Genomic DNA, 20,472 nt, shown 5'->3' on the forward strand with positions numbered 1-20,472 from the left:
CTTTCTCCTCAATTTTTTAGCTATTACTCCATCCAAATGAGGAAAATTGCCAGAGTTCAGCCAAGACACAATTAAACCAAAAAAATAAGCTAAGAGAGAACAAAAAAGTCCTACATGTCATCTCACAGAGGAGGGCTGAAGATGAAGGAAAAAGAAATGAGAGAAGGGATCACAGTGTTCAAGATGAAAGAGCAGCAGTGATGGTCACAGCATTTGCTTGACTTTTGTGACGACAACGGTCCCCCACGCCAAGTTGGCAACAGCCCTATCCTCAAACAAGACTCTCTTCGCACCAGCAGATCCTAAATTCCCTTTGAAATAAGGAGCTAAAAGTAGATGAGCCCTGTGCTCGCTATTTGTCTCACCAATATACCACAATCTGAGGACTAACTGTCAACGTTAGTCCACCTGTCACCTTTTCTGGGACCCACACTTACCTCTATTTGCTCACGGTGGCTCTTGGTGCTTAAGGAGCTATCCTTCCTGCTGCCTTCGCAGCCTTGGCCATAAGCAGCTACTTGTCTATGCAGTCATGTTTAGGGATGGGTGGGTTGTTTATAGTGCCTTATTCCTTTGAGATTTTATTTGAAGAGCTGCCAGGCTGAAGCTGAAAAAAGCTTTTCTTTCAGAGAAAAGCCTATAATGTTTTCAAACTAAGGATTCAATCCTTTTCCTGTACATTACCACAATGACATAAATGACCAATGCTATTTGTATCTTCCTTCTTCCCCAGTAAACCAGCCAAACTATTGTTTTCTCATGTTTTTAGAAATAAAACATTTCACTACCAGTAAAGTCTTGATTTTTAGCCATTCTCATGCTTATAGTTTGAACCCTTCTAATTAGCTTGAGAAAAAATGTTCTAAAAGGCCTGGGCATGACAATACTTCTGAGCAGAGATCAAGACAACTTTTGGGGGGACAAAAGCCATTTTTCCAATTTTACCTCTCTAGATTTTCACCTTGACCTCCCCATTCTGATTTTCAAATTAAATTTACCCTTGTCAACCACAAAGTCCAAAAGACTAACAGCAGCATTTGAATAGTATAGTTCAGGTCATTCACTCATAGGAGCTAACCTAGTAATATTATAGAAACCAGGAAGGCAGGTTTCCCTCACTGCGAACATGCACACATAATTTTTCTTACATGCCAATTCAAGGAACAAATTATCAGAATTATAGCTAAACTTTTAGAGAAAGACAGGCAAGCAACATGTTTATGGAGTCATTTATGGAGAATAACTACTGTTCTCCATGTGACCTTGCACAAATCCCTGGTTAATCAGGGCTAGTTCTATTTAGAAACACTTCAAAGACATAAACCATAATAATGTGGAAGCCAAGAGTCACGTTAGAAAACTTTAGTTCTGATCATTTTATTCCACACATAAGTGTATAGCAATGGTGGATTCATCATATTCACTTTACTAATTTATTTCATTTTGCCTAGTTTTTTTCCTTCTTATGCAATCAGCTTTTATTCTCTAAGGAAAACCTATTCCTAAGGCTAGGTTTGTCTGGTTGAACTTAATGTTTGCAGGCTGTTTCCTCTCTTTACTGAGCATCACTCAGATTTAACTACTCCTTGGAAAAATTATCAAACTATGACCACTACCAATTCCCCCCATTCCCATCAAAAATATATATTCTGAAAGTTAGAATGCTAGACAAAGCTGGGTGTGGGCTCCTGCCTGTAATCCTAGCACTTTGGGAGGCTAAGGTGGTAGGATCACTTGAGGCCAGGAATTCGAGACCAGGCTGGGCAATATAGTGAGACTTTCTCTCTAAAAACTAAAAATAAACAAAAAAGCCAGGCATGGTGGCACATTCCTGTGGTCCCAGCTCCTTGGGAGGCTGAGGCAGGAGGGTCACTTTAGTCCGGGAGTTTGAGGCTGCAGTGAGCTATGATCACACCACTGCACTCTAGCCTGGATTACAGAGTGAGACCCTGTCTCAGGAAAAAAAAAAAAAAAAAAAAAAAGAATGTTCATCAAAATGCAAGTGCTCTGGTTCCAGATTCTGACTCTGCAATAAAAATCAGGTGACTTTGGTACTTCCCTATAGTTTTGCTTCTTATTTTATACCACCAATCAAGTAAGAATATGCTCTCTATACACCAGGCTATTGTGATGCTGAATAGCTGAGAGATATCTCTTTCTTTTCAGAGATGAAGCTTACCAAGTAGGTAATTAGTCTGCCTGGTTAGCTGTGGTTTCAGTGTAATTACAGTCTGCTATGTAGATTCTATCTTAATTCCTCCTTCACTATCCTCCTGTCCCCCATATTTCCTATGAGTTTGTTCCTCATTGGCCTTTCACTAGCTGGTGAAGTTAGAAATACTGTGTTCCAACAGTCCAATGCTTTTCCAATTGGAAACAACTGGTAATAACTAATGTGGGTTTATAGAGTAGAACCCATCCCCCCAAAAAAGAGACATGTCAGCTTGCTATTTTTCCAATTCATCCACGTAAATTGACAACAAGGAATGAGAGGGAGAATACAGTCTTGGAGGGAAAATAATAGAGAGACAGGAAATGCTCCAGTTACCCTGCTTCTCCACGTAGGATAGGGCATAGAGGGCTGAGTAGAGGAAAAAGGGTTTCTGGTGTACAAACATTTGGGTGCACAGGATCGATTTACCTGTTCCAGTCTTCTATATCCTTACTGATTTTCTACTTATTCTATCTATTACTCAGAGGCAGTGAAACCTCCAACAGTAATAGATTTGTCTATTTCTCTTTTCAGTTCTATCAGATTATGCTTCACATATTTCGAAGTTCTGTTATTAGGTGTGTACATATTTAGGTTGTTAAGCCTTCTTGATGAACTGACCCCTTTATCATTAAGAAATGTCTCTATTACTGATAATATTCCTTGTTCTGAAATCTAATTTGTATAATGTTAATAAGTCACTTTTTCTTTTGAGTCATGTTTGCAGGGTGTATTTTTTCTGTCCCTTAACTTTTGTAAACGTACGTCTTTACATTTAAAATGGTTTCTTGGCCAGGCGCAGTGGCTGTCTGTAATCCTAGCACTTTGGGAGGCCAAGGCAGGTGGGTCACCTGAGGTCAGGAGTTCAAGACCAGGCTGGCCAACATGGTGAAACCCCATCTCTACTAAAAATAGACAAATTAGCTGGGTGTGGTGGCAGGTGCCTGTAATCCCAGCTACTCGGGGGACTGGGGCAGGAGAATTGCTTGAACCTGGGAGGCTGAGGTTGCAGTGAGCCAAGATCATGCCATTGTACTCCAGCCTGGGCAACAAGACCAAAACTAAATAATAAATAAATGGTTTCTTACAGACAGCTTTTTAATCCAATCTGACAATCTCTGCCTCTTTTCACATATATGTAATATAGATATGACATATACATATAAACATATATATGTTTAAAATATATACATTTTTAAAAACCGGAATATTTATTGTGTGACTAATCATTGAAATTCTTAAGATGAACTGGATGACACAACTGCTGCCCTCTTGGGTGTAGGTGTTGTTCCTTCACAGAATCCATGCCTAAATCTGCAGTATACAATGTTTAGGTGCTTCATTCAACCAGTCACCGTGGTATTTTCTTTTAGCCGTGGCAGTCCAGTTACACTTTCTCTTGCGCTTGGCAGGGGAGCCACATTTGCCACAGGTTGACTTCTGAAGGTGGTAGGCCTTAGAGCCACAGAGGCAGCACAACTTGTGTATCGTATCACGACACTTTCCAAACAGCGATGTTCCCTTTATCTTATTATCTTTACGGATACCTGCCAGACACCCTCACCAATGAATCCTTTTGCTGTTACACATGGCCAAACATTCCCAAATTTCTTCCCTCAGCTCTCAACTGAGGTCAGAACTGTGCAGGCTTCCCAAAGACCAGACTGAAGCAAGGGACACAGTGTGGCTCCAGCTCCACAATTATGGGCTTGGTCCCCCAGGCATCAGTCAGCAGCTATTCTTCTGGCTCACGAGGGCCACTGCATGCCTTTGTCCTGCCCACTAGCTTCCCTTATCCGGAAATTTGCTGGCCTCCCCAAGGATAGCCAATCTCTGCCTTTTAATTGGATGTTTACCCTACACTGTTCAGTAAGGCAGCCACTAGCCAAATGTGACTATTGAGCACTTCAAATGTGACTAATCCAACTAGAGATGTGCTATAAGTGTAAAATGCATAGCACATTTCAAAGAGAAGGTAAAATATCTCAATAGTATTCTGATTACATGCCAAAATGACATATTTTGTTAAATAATGTTTTGAATATATAATATATATTATTTAATATATAAATATATAAAATATATATTAATACATATTTTATAAATTTATATTAATGTATAATGTATAATATATATTAATAATATATTACATATTCTATAATATATAATACATTAATATTTAATATATTATATATTACTATATATAATATATAATATATAAATATATATTAATAATATATATAATTATAGATCTATATATAATATATAACTATAATATAATTTAATACATGATATATATTATTTAATATATATTTTATTTTATATATATTATTTAATATAGACTATATATTTATATACTATATATTTAATATATACTATATATTAAATATATAGTATATGTAATTTAATATATTTTATATATAGTATATATTATATACATTTTATATATAGTATATATTATATACATTTTATATATAGTATATATTATATATAGTATATATAGTATAGTATATATTATATATAGTATATATAGTATAGTATATATTATATAGTATATATTACATATATATTATTTAATATATATAATTTAATATATATTACATATATAAAGATATTATTTAATATATATAATTTAATATATATTACATATATAAATATATTATTTAATATATTATATATAAAAAATACATTTTATATATATATATTTTTTGAGACAAAGTCTCACTCTGTCACCCAGGCTGGAGTGCAGTGGTGTGATCTTGGCTCACTGCAACCTCCACCTCCCAGGTTCAAGCGATTCTCGTGCCTCAGCCTCCCAGGTAGCTGGGATTACAGGCGCCTGCCACCACACCTGGCTAATTTTTGTATTTTTAGTAGAGACGGGGTTTTAGCACGTTGGTCAAGCCGGTCTCAAATTCCTGACCTCAGGTGATCCACCTGCCTCTGCCTCCCAAAGTGCTGGGATTACAGGCATGAGCCACTGCGCCCAACCTATATTATATATATTTTTATGTAAAAATATATTATTTATATATAACATACATTACCTATATATTAGTTTATATATGTATATATTTTTTAATTGAAACAGAGTCTTGCTCTGTCATCCAGGCTGGAGTACAGTGGTGCGATCTCAGCTCACTGTAACCTCTGCTTCCTGGGTTCAAGTGAATCTCCTGCCTCAGCCTCCCAATTACAGGCACACACCATGATGACAGGCTAATTTTTTTTATTTTTAGTAGAGACAGGGTTTCGCCATGTTGGCCAGGCTGGTCTCGAACTCCTGACCTCAAGTGATGCACCTACCTTGGCCTCCCAAAGTGCTGGGATTACAGACGTGAGCCACTGTGCCTGGCCTTAAATATGTTAAAATTAATTTCGCCTGTTTCATTTTATTTTCTCTTTTTTTTTGAGATAAAGTCTCGCTCCATTGCCCAGGCTGGAGTGCAGTGGCGTGATCTCAGTCACTGTAACCTCCGCCTCCCAGGTTCAAGCGATTCTCCTGCCTCAGCCTCCCAGGTAGCTGAGATTACAGGCATGCACCACCATGCCTGGCTAATTTTTGTATTTTTTGTAGAGACGGGGTTTCACCATGTTGGCCAGGCTGGTCTCAAACTCCTGACCTCAAGTGATCCACCCGCCTCGGACTCCCAAAGTGCTGGGATTACAGGCATGAGCCACTGCACTCGGCCCATTTTACTTTTTTAAAAGTAACTATTAGACAATTTAAAATGTGTGGCTCACATTATATTTCTATTGGACAATGTTGACCTGGATAATTTACATTTAATATCAATGTGGTTGAGTTTAAATCTACCATCTTGCTCTTTTTTCCTATTTGTTCTATTTGTTCTTTCTATCTTTTTTCTTCTTTCCAACTCTTTTGGAGTTTTAAAGCTCCATTTTGCCTCCATTATTGGCTTAGTAAATATATCTTGCTTTTAATTTTTATTTTTTAGTGGTTACTCTATGATTTACTATGCCTTTAACTTATCATAGTCTACCTTCATATAACATTATACCACTTTATGTAGAGTAGAAGGATCTTCCAACAGTATATTTGTCCATTTTGTCTCCTTTGTGCTGTGATTATATTTTACTTCTGTATGTTATAAATCCCACGGTATGTTGTTTTAGTTCTGCCTTAGTCACCTGTCTTCTAGAGGTATGAAAAAATGAGAGCAATTCCACTCCTCTTCATTCCTTTGTGTAGACTGACATTTCCATTTGATATTCTTCTTCTGCCTGAAGAACATGTAATATTTCTTCTGGTACAGGTCTGTTGGTGATGAATCAGCATTTGTTTGTCTGGAAAAGTACAGCCTTACTTTTTGAAAGATATATTTGCTGGGTATAGAATTTCTACTGACAAATTTGTTTCTTCTGCAGTACGTTAAAGATGTAGCTACATTGTCTTCTGGCCTGCATCGTTTCTGACAGTTATTCCTATCTTTGTTCTTCTGTACTTAATGTGCCTTTTTCCTTCTGGTTGCACTTAATATTTTTATCACCAGTTTTCAGCAACTTGATCACTATACATTTTAGCATGGTGTTTCTTCTACTTGGGGTATGGATAACTTCTCAAACTTGTCAGTTCAGTTTTCAAATTTGGAAAATCTTCCATCATTATTTCTTCAAATATTTTTTCTACCACCACCTATGCCCCCACCTTTCCTTCTGGGACTCCAATTATATGCTTAACCTGTCTGGTATAATCCCACAGCTCACTGATGCTCTTGGTATCTTTCTTTGGCTTTTTTTGTGTGTCTCATATTCAAGTTTCTATTGCTATTCAAGTTTACGAATTTTTTCTTATGAAGTGTCTAATCTACTATTAATACTACCTTATGTATTTTTATTTCAGATATATTTTTCATTTCTAGAAGTTCAATGTCGGTCTTGTTTAAAAAATATCTTCCATTTCTCTCCTCATGATGTCCATTTTCTTCTATCTTCTTGAATATGTGGAAGATACTTATAGCAACTTTTTAAAAATCCCTGTCTGCTAATTCTATTATTTTGGTCATTTCTGAGTGTTTCTTTTTTCCCTCATCATAAATTGTACTTTCCTTCCTCATGTATGTCTGGTCATTTCTAGTTGGATGCTGGATATTGCAAATTTTACGTTGGGCCTTGTTGTTGCTGGAATTCATTGTATTCCTTTAAATATTGTTAGGCTTTTCTCTGGGATATAGGTAATTGGATCAGTTTCAGGCTTTTGAGGTTTGTTTTTACGCTTTGTGATGGTGGGTCCAGAGCAGCCTTTATTCTAGGGTCAGTTTCACCCTATTTCTGAGGCAATACCCCTCTGAAGATTCTATTCAATGCCCTGTGACTTAGGCGGTTTTTCTACTCTAACTGGTTGGAACATAAACTATTGACACCTGTGCTGGCTCTAAGACTGTGCTGATTCCTTCTTTCTGGTGGTTCTTTCCCCAGCCTCTGGGTAGCTTCTTTTCATACATGCACAAATTGGTACTCAGCCAAAGACTGGAGGGAAGCCCCTCTGCACAGACTCTACCAGTCCTTCCTTCACAACACACACACCCCACCCTAGAAAGCTGGGGATATTATAGCATACATACCTTTTATTTCCCTTCCTCAGGGATCACTGTCTGGTACTACCTGTTATCCAATGTCTGAAAATTGTTGTTTCATGTTTTGTCTAATTTTCTAGTTAAGTTGAAAGGGTAAATCTTGTTTCCTTTATCATGACCAGAAGCAAAAGTAAGTTTTATTTACTTGTATACCTAAATTATATCCATGTATTTCTAAATTTATCTGATGCCTTTTAAAACAATCCTTAGTCCCTCAAAGGAGAACCATTTGGCCATAAAGAGAAACACAAAGCCTAAAGCAGTACTCAGGATAATAAACCTAGAATCTTAAAGTTTGAAGGGATTCCAGAAGTCATCCAATTCAATCTCCAAGAATTAATACATAGTTTCTAATAATGACACTCATTTGAAAATATTTCCTTCTGTTCCTTGACTGTTTCAATCTACTTCTACTTTTACAACTAATTTTTCCTCTCTCCCTTTTTCTAAAAGAGAGACAGGATCTCAGAGTCTTGTTCTGTCACCCACCCTGGAGTGGAGTGCAGTGGCACAATCATAACTCACTGCAGCCTTGACAACCTGGGTTCAAGCAATCCTTCCACCTCAGCTTCTCAGTGTTGGGATTACAGGCGTGAGCCACTGCTCCCAGCATAATTTCTCCTCTCTTTAACTCTATCCTCCCTTCCCTTAATTAGATATTTCTATTAGTAACTAATCTCCTGACCCAGTATAGAAATCTCCACCTACAGTGTCTTGATTTTAACAGTCTTCTTGCCTCCTTTTGTATTCTTTATATGGCAGCCAGTTCCCACATTCTATTTTTGAGATGTTTTATTATATTAATCCTGTCAATCTTTAGTCCTTTGAAGTTGTACAGAATTTAACCAAACTCACCTATAGAGAAATCCATTTATGAAAAAAATTTTAAAACCTATTGTATGAATAGGTACTGTGGTCACTCTTCTTTTAGGAACAGGGTATCCTAATGGCTTTCCATACATATCCCAAACATAGGATTTCTGGATTTTATTTTCCTTATAAACTGAATCTGATTCCTTTTACTTCCTGGCTCTTATATTCCTTTTTAACTCTGAAAGCCTACAAAGTATGGTACTTTGTTTATAAAATGATAAGAATAATGTATCAGTCACCTATTTTGGAGAAAGTTTTAATACATCTTATAAAGCAGGAAACAGAAAAAGAAGAGAAATTATTATTAATGAAAATATCTACTTTAGGGAAGAAGAGGATTGAACAGAGGACAAATCATTTGCAAAAGACTGATAGTTCACAACTGAGAAACCGAATTAAGTTTTGTATTCTTTTGAAGACACAGTCTTGCTCTGTCACCCAGTCTAGAGTACAGTGGCTCAATCATAGCTCACTATAAACTCAAACTCCTAAACTCAAGCAATCCTCCTGCTTCAGCCTCCTGAACAGCTGGGACTACAGGCATATGCCACCATGGCTGGCTAATTTTTAATTTTTTTTGTAGAGATCGGGTCTTGCTATGTTGCCCAGGCTGCTCTTGAACTCCTGGCCTCAGGTGATCCTCTCACCTTAGCCATCCAAGGCGCTGGGATTATAGGCATGACCCACTGCGTCTGGCCAAAATTCAGTATTCTTCAATGAGTATCAATACTTAAGGATACCTGATAATACTCCATCAGGATGTTAGCTTCTCAAGGGCAGTAACTTTGAAAGCCTACAAAGTATGGTACTTTGAAAATGGTGCTTTTTAAGATAGCTCCCATCATTATTATGGACATGTGAATTGGCACTCATTTTCAAGGATAACATTATTCTGAACTGAGAAGAAATGCACTCCTTCTACAAAAGTTATGGCTAGGTGTGGTAGGGATAAAGTAGACAAAGAATCTTTCCTTCTTCTCATCTCCTCTAAAATAATGTAATTTCCATTAACTTAGCTTGCTAAAAATCCAGCCTCTGATGGGCCCAGGGAATGGAAAATATGTCCTGATGAATGCTGTCTCTGTAAGGAATCTCACTGAGGTAAATGCCACAGTAAATAGCAAGAACCCAGCTCATATCCTACTCATTGCTGCCCTCTAGGAGATTTTCCATGATTTACAACAAACTAAAGCCTACTATCCCTTTAGAGTAACACACCTCTCCCCACCAGCAATGGCAGGAAATAAATGGCAAAGGACCACAGATCAAAAATAACTTATCAGTGGATACTTATAACTATCCTTGATTTCATTTCCTCCTTTGATTTGGTGAGCTCTTTTTTCTATTATTTGAACCAATGTTCTAATATCTCAGCCAAAAGAAGCAAAGAGGGTTTCTTCTAAAGAAAGACAGTAACAAACCATGCCTTCCTTATTATTCTTGGTCACAGATATTATTCAGGGAGTGATGAGTTTCTGAAATTTTTATCTTATAAACCAACCAGTGGCAAAAAGAATGGGGCTGGCCCCAGAGAAAACCAGCATCCTGGACATGATATATGGCTCCTAAGTTCTATATATCTGATCCTAAGACCATTATCCAATTTAAGATTCTGAGGTAGTAAGATATAGTAGATAAGACCCAATGCTTGGGTCTTAATCTTGGCTCTGCTGTTTACTAGCTGTATAACCTTGCAAGTTTTTTAAATCTTTCTATGCCTTGTTTCTTTATCTGTAGAATGGAGAACTATCATATCTACTTCCAAAGATGTGATGACTATTACAAGAATAAAACACATAAAACATGAATCGTACCTAATGAGGTAAATGATCAATAGTTATTAGCAAATATTATTTGGAAGGTCTTGATCATACAAAAACAGGATATGGATACCTAAAATATTTAATTATTACTACACTGAGAAACTAAAAATCCTCCACAGCTGTGAAGCTTGAGTATACCCAGATTAGCCAGGGATGCTTATGGAAAGAAGGTACTTAGGAAAAGATATCCAACCCAGTTTTCTTTTGCTGTAAAAATCACTTTCTAAAATAAAACAGGTACCTACAGGTTTAGGCTTAGGAATAGATCAGTTTAAAAACTGTAGTGTAATTAATATACTTAAAATAAATTGGAGTTAGGAGGTGAAGACCGTAACTTCTCCCCTAATACCTCAAATATTTAATAACAATATAACTTTTTCAATGTCCATTTAAAAAATACCATACATAAATGGAGGCTATTTTGGAAAGCTTATCATTCATAATATAAGTGATCTAAAATGAGTAGAACTTAGGTAGAAAGGGAAGTAAAACTGGATTCCTATAAAGAAATCCCAAAGTATTCCTTCATGCTGCAACATGGTCAGCTAATACTTATTTGTTCAGAAGAGATGAACTGCAGAATAGGAGCCCTAAAGAGTGAGAATACCAATGAGTGAATGTCTTCTTCAATGTTCAAATCTTCAACAAGAAAAGGTAAATTCAGTGGTTCTCAGACTTTAAAATACACCTGAGATGTTTGTTAAAAATGCCTGTCTCCACCACACTCCCTCATAGTTACAAGAATGAAGAGGCCTATGAGAGATGATTCCAATGCAGGTCATCCATGGACCACATTTTGCGAAAAGTGAGATAATGCCTTAATTTAACTGCCACTTAATGTTCACTATTTGTATGTAAAAATAGATGCAATATTACCTCATCATTGAGCCAATTCAGATGGTTTAGAGTTTGAATATCTTTGCGTGTAATGGTCAGGCGAAATGCTTCACTGAGAACTTCATCCTGATTCCCATTACGAAATACATTCTTTATTTCTTTCTCCATTTCCTAAGAAAACAAAAGGTGTCAAGACATCAAACACGCATGGCTTCAGAAAAACCATATTTCTCACCAAGCCCCATATAATCCTCAGACTATATTTATCACCATTTGATTGTTTATAAATTTACTGTTAATCAGTTTACTTCTAACATTTTGGTTTCTATTCCTTCCCAGTAATCCCCGATTACTTCTTTCCACTTCATCTAGTTCTCCCTTCTCTTTTTCAGCACAACATTCAGATCCTTGTTTCCATATTAATTCCTAAAGTCTGGAACAACCTTCTGCTATCAAATTTTCTAAGTATATGAGAAAAATTAACTATATTTTATATCTCTGGTCCAAATGACTTCCTGAGAAACAGAATTTTTCATAAAAGGTAGTAAGAGAGTAAAGGCAGTATCTTTTAGAAATTACTTTCTTAGAGATCTTTTTTTTAAAATGTAAAGTATGGAATTCAGTACAACTATAATAAGTGTGTTATGCTCACCAGCTACATGGTAGTGTTTCAAAGAGAAGTATGGATAAAGAAACAGATTATCTAAAAATGTACACAGACCTCCATGTATTTTCCAAATTTCCTATAATGGGTTTTATTACTTAAAAAAAGAAGAAATCTCAGCTTACAATTTGAGGTCAAACTATTGTATGTGTGCATTAAGTAAAAATGCACATGACATGAAAGACAAATGTATTAAATGCTTCTTCACTGAAAATGTTAAAAGCCACCCATAGTTCTTTCATAAATTTTCAATATTTTAAAAATAAAGCCCAGATTGGTTTGTAAAATAAGCGAAAGCAGAAATATACAAGAAAATTTAAATAACATGTGTTCTATGGCTTTTTTTTTTTTTTTTTTTTTTTTTGTGAGATGGAGTCTTGCCCTGTCACCCAGGCTGAAGTACAGTGGCACGATCTCAGCTCACTGCAACCTCTGCCTCCCGGGTTCAAACAATTCTCCTGCCTCAGCCTCCTGTGTAGCTGGGATTACAGGTGCATGCCACCACACCCAGCTAATTTTTGTATTTTTGGTAGAGACGGGGTTTCACCATGTTGGCCAGGCTGGTCTTGAACTCCTGACCTCAAGTGATCCACCCGCTTCAGCCTCCCAAAGTGATGGGATTACATGTGTGAGCCACCATGCCTGACCACTATTGCTTTTATGTTTGAAACTCGTCCGAGGGATTCTTTCTAAACATAATACTTAGTAGTGTAGAAATTAAGTGTATGTAACTTACCTCTGTAATTTCAGGAAATTCATCTTCACTATCAGTTAATTTATGACCTTTTTTTTGTGTTTCTTGGGCAACAGTAACAGGAATCTCCTTTTCAAGAGGTACACGAAGATGTAGTTCTACTGAATCATGTACTGAATGTTCCCGCTCCTGCAATCTCTGACAGATAAAACTTCAGAGTAAGTGGGATAAAGAAATCTGTGGATGTTCCTTGATTTATGATAGGGTTATGTCCCAATAAACCTGTCATAAGTCAAGGAGCATGCTGAAATGCCCATTGCTTTCGCTTTTTTGTAAAGTCAAAAAATCATTAGTCGAATCATCACAAGTAGGGGACTATCTATATTTGTCTTATGTACAATGAGTAGCACTGACTGGACAGACCAAGAACATTCACGACATATCATAACATGCTATGCTACCATACGATCTTGGAATTACAACAGCAATTACCCAAATCTGGGTAACTTTCCTAAATAGTTTCTACTTTGATGTACTATTGATTTGTAATATTATTCCAATTTTCTTTTTTACCTGGTTTTGAAGCTGTAAGGCCAATGCTTTCTGTTCTTCAATCTGGCGCAATCTTTCTCGTGCTCGAGAATCGTAAACACTAGTTCTAGAAAATGAAAAGGAATGTGACCAAATGTAGACTACTCTCGTTATCAAACACATTGTTGATGTACACTGAGTATTAAATACAGGACCCTCACAAAGAAAGTCTAAAATCCTTACACTAACTTATCATCCTTATTTTAAGACATAGAGTGAAACCACATGATGTTACTGAAATTACTCTACTATTTTTACTTATTATTTTTTATAGAGATAGGGTCTCACTACGGTGCCCAGGCTAGTCTCAAACTCCTGGGCTCAAGCGACTCCCCTACCTTGGCCTCTCAAAGTGCTAGGATTACAGATGTGAGCCATCGCACCCGAACTATTTTTACTGAAATTACTAAACATATCAGTGTGCTGCTAAATGTGAACAGATGACTTGTTAACATTTGTAAACACATAGTTCTTTTCTTAACATGCTTTTAAGATTATAGTGAAAGCGAAACTTCAGTGTGGAAATCCAAAAATGGGATTGAACCCCAAAGGAGAAATGAATACAAGATATCACTGAAGTTTAATTCAAATACTACATTTTTGATAGATTTTTAAAAAATTACCGAGACCAAGGGGTTTGGATAACTTAATAAAGTAAGTTCCTTAAATGAGACTAAATGCTTTCAGTGATTTTGCAAAGTCCAGAAATATGAATTATTCAATAAATTAGTTTTACAAATGCCAAAATAGGATCACTTATTTTCCCTACTATATAATAGCTAACTCTATTTTTCCAATTTAATTTAGCTTCAACAATTGTTATAGATTTAATAAACATAAGTATAGAAATGTTCCAACTCCAACAATATTTTGAAAACCCAACAACTTAAAAGTATAAACAGGCACTTCTTTTTTTTTTTTTTTTTTTTGAGACAGAGTCTTACTCTGTTGCCCAGGCTGGAGTACAGTGGCGTGATCTTGGCTCACTGCAACCTCTACCTCCCAGGTTCAAGCAATCCTCCCGCCTCAGCCTCCCAAGTAGCTAGGATTACAGGCGCGTGCCACCACACCCAGCCAATTTTTGTATTTTTAGTAGAGATGAGGTTTCACCATGAAGGCCAGGCTGGTCTTGAACTCCTGACCTCGGATGATCCACCTGCCTCGGCCTCCCAAAGTGCTGGAATTACAGGCGTGTGCCACTGCGCCCAGCCTAAACAGGTACTTCTTATTGGCAAAAAATAAGCAGGATGATTAGCTAATTGTTTGATTTCTTCTAACTAAAAATGAAGTGATTGAGAAGGAAAAATGATACCAAAAATAACTTACAATTCTTTGATCCACAGCTCTGCCTGGAAGAAAGTAGAACTATGGGTAGGAAAAGAAAAATTTGACAAATGAGCAGGAGGCTTATGAGAAAATTAAAATATTTTCATCAATAAAAACAATCATTTAAATAGTTTATACGAGTGCTTTACAAGTATGGAATAAGTAAAAGGAATCTAAATGACATAAAATAATTGTAACTAGGAATTAAGGAGCCACAATCCTTATGCATACATATTAGTTAAAATCATATGGATACATATTAGTTAAAAAGGTGACCCAAAGTTCAGCAGAGATATTACATTTGGCATAGCTCCCTACTTGCATGAGACCAACATTACGTGAAAGAGGACATCACTTCTCAAAATAATACATTAAGCTAGAACATTGCTCTTCCCAAATGACTCAGATTGAAAGATTTATTAAAAATCCCCACCCACAAAATAATCTACATCAAATGGCTAACAAGCCAATTAGCCAAAGCAGAGAATCGGCAACACAACTTCCTTCCAAAGTTCTAGGTCCATGTGGCTCTTGCTGACAACCCAAGTGATATGCTGAGCAGAGCCACAGGCATGATTAATTGTCCTAGAGCCTCTTGTTTTTCTCAAACTTCCTTATCTCCAAACTCCTAACTAGGCAGGATCTATCACAGAAACACAAAGAAGAAGAGTGAACACTTTTCCAAAGAAAACTTTTAAATATAGAGAACAAGTAAACAGAGCATCAAATTGGGAGTTAAGAGACCTGGATCAGAGGCCAGGCATGGTGGCTCATTCCTGTAATCCCAGTGCTTTAGGAGGCTGAGGTGGGAGAATCTCTTGAGCCAAGAGTTCAAGACCAGCCTGGGCAACATAGTGAGACTCCGTCTCTTAAAAAAAAAAAAAAAAATCCTCTGCAACTAGAATAGTGCTTGGCACATAGTAGGCATTTAGTGTTTTTTTTGTTTGTTTTTTTTTTTTGACTCTCACTCTGTTGCCTAGGCTGGAGTACAGTGGCACAATCTTGGCTCACTGCAACCTCCACCTCTCGGGTTCAAGAGATTCTCCTGCCTCAGCCTCCTGAGTAGCTGGGATTACAGGCACCCACCACCACACCTGGCTAATGTTTTCTTTTTCTTTTTTTTTCTTTTTATTTTAGTAGAGACGAGGTTTCACCATGTTGGCCAGGCTGGTCTCGAACTCACGACCTCAGGTGATCCATCCACCTTGGCCTTCTCAAAGTGCTAGGATTACAGGCGTAAGCCACCATGCCCAGCCATTTAGTATTTCTTGAATAAACAAGTAATGTAGGGACAAGCAGTTTTCTTCAATGGATCACGGTATCCACTGGCTCCAGAAAACAAAATGCAAGGAAAATCTGCTTTTCCAGAGAGATGCATTATTTCTCATATAATTGAGGCATATAGTAATAATAACTACAACTGTTTTTGAGCACATACTTAGTGCTCTACATGTAAAACTCTGCTCTAGATGTTTTATGTATTAGTTAAGCCTAATGAAAATCCCTATACTATTTAAACCTCAACATAATATATAAAAAAGAATTATTACTCATACTGTACAGAAATGAAAAAGGAGGTTCAAAAAGATAATTTCTCTTGAAAAGCTAGGATTAGAAATCTTATCTGTCCAATTCCAAAGACTGTGTTCTTTTGACTGTACCTTTCAACAGATCAAAGCATTAAAAAAAAGGGGGGAGGGGTGGAATAAGTACTTGGGCTACTCAAGAGAGCACTTCAGGCTATCTAGGAAATTCATTTGTTTAACAAATATTTATTTACTGAGCACCCATCATATGCCAAGCACTATGACCAGCAATGGGTGACAGGTACAAAGATATTAGTAACAAACAAGGTAGAAGGATGGAGGGAAAAACTAACATTATCTGGCAAAGTCAAAGAAATCTTCTGAGAAAAAAAAAATAACACCTGGATGAGATTTTGAAAAGCAAAATTAAGGCCAGGCACAGTGGCTCATGCCTGTAATCCCAGCACTTTGGGAGGCTGAGGTGGGTGGAACACCGGAGGTCAGGAGACCAGCTTGGCCAACATGGTGAAACCCAATCTCCACTAAAAATACAAAAATTAGCTAGGTGTGGTGGCGTGTGCCTGTAATCCCAGCTACCCTGGAGGGTAAGGCACAAGAATCACTTGAACCCGGGAGGCGGAGGTTGCAGCGAGCAGAGATTGTGCCACTGCACTCCAGCCTGGATGGTAGAGCAAAACTCCGTCACAAAAAAAAAAAAAAAAAGAAAGAAAGAAAGAAAAGAAAGCAAAATAAGAGCTTACCAAGTAGACAGAGAAAGGGACATCCAGACAGAAGGATCAGAATGTATAAAGGCAAAGAGGTATGACACAGCACAGCATATTCTGGGAAATAAAAGCAGATCTTCATTACTGGAACTTAACTGAGAGGCAGTAGTGGAGAATTAAGAGTAGAGAGCCAATAAACCAAGCCTCAACAGAGTAGGCACCAATTTTGACAAAGAGCATCGCTCAAACAGCCTTACCCAACAGACCATTTCTCCTGCCATCTCATTCTTTAGTCATCACTAGGGGAAATCCTCCATAAAGGAAAGACAGTCTTAGTAAAGAACCATTAAGGAACTGAGATCAACTCTTTACCTGAGAGATCAACTTCTTCTCAAGAAAGTTGCATGCATTTTGTGGCATTTCATGTAAAGCACTTATAAAAATAAGTGTTTTATCTGTAAGTTAATCTTCACAATTAAGTGTAAGGTATCAATACTGGCATTTTATTGATAAGGAAACTGAGGTTCAGAAGAGTAACTTGTCCAAAGCTACATGAAGCCTTTTCCAACCCAAGATCAGAAGGCAGATCTGACTCCAAAAAAGATGTAAGAAATAAAGAATCCAAACTATGAAGTCTCCCCAAAAGACTTAATAAATAGAGAATTTTAAGAAATATTTAAAGCTTAGAACACATGCGGAGCTGCAAAGAAGTAGGGGAACTGAGATGAGAAAGAATATTTCATTATCCTTAATCTTCTCAACGGAAAACTGATATTATTATCATCCTAGCAATTGAATTCCCAAAGCCATATATGGCAAAGGCATAGCAATCATAGTAATGATTACTATGGATTACTATTACTGGATTACAGAGGAAGAAGTATTTGATACCTCCAGAAAGTAAAGTTTCATATAGAAGTTCACATGTGAGTTGAGACCTAAAAGATAAAACACTACTGACAGACAAAGTTGAGGTATGGAGGACATTCCAGGCAAAAAGAACACTGAATGTGAAGGTAAGAAATGCTTATTGTATTTACAAACTGAAAATAGTCCAGCTTATAAAAACACATGAAAGAGTCCCATATTTCCATATGGCTCCCTCTTACTTCCATCATGTCTCTGCTCAAGTCACTTTATTAGAGACTTTCCACGACCACCCTATACAAATAGTATCCTCCCAATCCTACTCTATATATTACCCTGCTTCAATTTTCTTCATAGCACTTACCACAAGGCATATACATTTGTTTGTCCTTCCCCTCAAGTAGAATGCAAGCTCCTTGAGCATAGGGACTTCACATTGTCCTTCATCCTTCCCCTCAAGTAGAATGCAAGCTCCTTGAGAATAGGGACTTCACATTGTTCCCTATTATCCTCAATATTTATACTAGTACCTGGCACACAGTAGGCTCTCAGTAAATATTTGTTAAAGTGAGAAAGTGAGGCTTGTGAAAGAAGTGCTTTGTATACCATAGTAAGGAGCCTGAGCTTAATTCGATGTCTGATAAACCACCCTTGAAGGAGGTTAACAAATAATCATTAAACCCCTTTAATGAATGATCAGACATGAATTCTGAAAGATCACTCTGATTGCAGCATGGAAGATGGACTAAAGAACACAGCAGGCTGGGTGCAGTGGCTCACACCTATGATCCCAGCACTTTGGAAGGCCAAGTCAGGAGAATCGCTTGAGGCTAGGAGTACAAAACTAGCCTGGTCAACACAGCGAGATCCCGTCTCTACAAAAGAAAAATTTAAAAGTTAGCCAAGTATGGTGGCATGCATCTGTGGTCCCAGCTGAGGCAGGAGGATCACTTGAGCCCAGGAGTTCAAGGCTGCAGTGAGCCATGATTGTGCCACTGCACTCCTGCCTGGGTGACAGAGCAAGACCCTGTCTCAAAACAAAAACAAATGAAAAAAGAGCAAGGCAGAAGAATTGTTTCAAGAACATGGTATGGTGGAAGACGGAATGAAGAACAAAATAGAGGCTGAAGGAAGAACAATTATAAAGCCACTGGAATAATTCAAGTAATACGTGAGAAAGATCTGAATTGAAGTAGTTTTACATTATGTAACTTTTAGTGAAAAAGCTGTGATTAAAGAAAGGGAAAACAATATGTTAAGAACAAACTTTTACGCCAGGCATGGTGGCTCACACCTGTAATCCCAGCACTTTGGGAGGCCGAGGCAGGTGGATCACTTGAGGTCAGGAGTTCGAGACCAGCCTGGCCAACACAGCAAAACCCCATCTCTACTAAAAATACAAAAATTAGCTGGGCGTTGTGGCGGGCGCCTGTAATCCTAGCTACTCGGGAGGCTGAGGCAGAAGAATTGCTTGAACCAGGGAGGTGGAGGTTGCAGTGAACCAAGATCGCACCACTACACTCCAGCCTGGGCAACAGAGCGAGACTCCGTCTGAAAAAAATTAATTAATTAATTAATAAAGAACAAGCTTTTTCCAAAGTTTACCTGGGAGTTGGAGTCTGGGAATCTTTCACTTTCAGTAAAATCACAGAGTCTGATCCTAAAGAAACACAAGAGCATTTAATTAATAATAAAACTCCACAAAGTTATACTTTCTAGATATATTAAGTTCCCATACTTTGCTATATTTTATTTCCACAAAAATAACATAAGAACAAAGTTTAGATGGGAGAGAGAGACAGGCAAGTCCATTGTCACTGAGAACAGAAATAGGTCTTAGTGAAGAACTTGCTTCACAAATAAGAAAGTCCCTGGGAAATACAAACATATTTGCCCTTCAGCTTTTCCTCCTAGGCTGCACTTGCTCCCTGTGCTTCCTGTCTGTTTCAGGAGAACAAGAACATGGCACGATTCCTCAAAAGTCTTCATGGTAGTCCTCTATCTGCAATTTTGGTTTCTATGGTTTCAGTTACACATAGTTAACTGCGGTCCAAATATATTAAATGGAAAATTCCAGAAATAATAGTAAATTTTAAATTGCATGCCATTCCAAGTAATGTGATAAAAATCTCTATCCAGCTCTATTTCAGGCATGAAATCATCCCTTTGTCTAGCATATCCATGTTGTATGCACCACCTGTCATTTAGTAGTCACCTCAGTCATCAGATTGTCTCAGTATAGCAGTGCTTGTGTTCAGTAACCCTTACTTAATAATGTCCCCAAAAGGCAAAAGTAATCATGCTGGCAATTCAGGTATGCCAAAGAGAAGCTGTAAAAAGTGCTTCCCCAGCCGGCCAACATGGTGAAACCTGTGTCTGCTAAGAATACAAAAATTAGCTGGGCATGATGGCTTACACCTGTAATCCCAGCTACTCAGGAGGCTGAGGCGGGAGAATCGCTTGAACTCAGGACATGGAGGTTGCAGTGAACCAACGTGGTCCCACTGTACTCCAGCCTGAGCAACAGAGTGACACTCAGTCTCAAAAAAAAAAACAAAAACAAAAACAAAAAACACTACTTCCTTTAAGTGAAAAGGTGAAAGTTCTTGATTTAATAAGAACAAAGTAACATTTTCATTACAGTATAGTTATAATTTTTGTTATTAGTTATTATTGTTGATCTCTTACTGCACCTAATTTATAATCATTAGTATGTATGTATAGGAAAAAACACGAT

At 37.4% G+C, this 20,472-nt stretch overlaps 1 protein-coding gene and 1 pseudogene across 14 annotated transcripts in view; both read right to left on the reverse strand.

Annotated features, from left to right (window-relative positions):
• The window catches only part of SENP1 (SUMO specific peptidase 1), a 99,649-nt gene that overhangs the window by 45,996 nt on the left and 33,181 nt on the right, over positions 1-20,472 (reverse strand). For 10 of the 14 annotated variants that reach the window (XR_008511766.2, XM_054526610.2, XM_054526612.2 and 7 more), the window contains 5 exon segments: positions 19,341-19,395; positions 14,618-14,656; positions 13,274-13,358; positions 12,743-12,898; positions 11,382-11,513 (listed from right to left, as the gene is read on the reverse strand). Coding sequence is in view for 13 of the 14 variants with exons in the window: in XM_054526610.2 (XP_054382585.1) it covers positions 11,382-11,513; positions 12,743-12,898; positions 13,274-13,358; positions 14,618-14,656; positions 19,341-19,395 (467 nt within the window). In the remaining variant the exon portion in view is untranslated. 14 annotated transcript variants of the gene reach the window in all.
• Positions 1,970-6,640, reverse strand: LOC112135758 (large ribosomal subunit protein eL37-like; annotated as a pseudogene).

The sequence above is a fragment of the Pongo abelii genome, chromosome 10 (assembly GCF_028885655.2).
Source record: "Pongo abelii isolate AG06213 chromosome 10, NHGRI_mPonAbe1-v2.0_pri, whole genome shotgun sequence".
NCBI classification, from domain to species: domain Eukaryota; kingdom Metazoa; phylum Chordata; class Mammalia; order Primates; family Hominidae; genus Pongo; species Pongo abelii.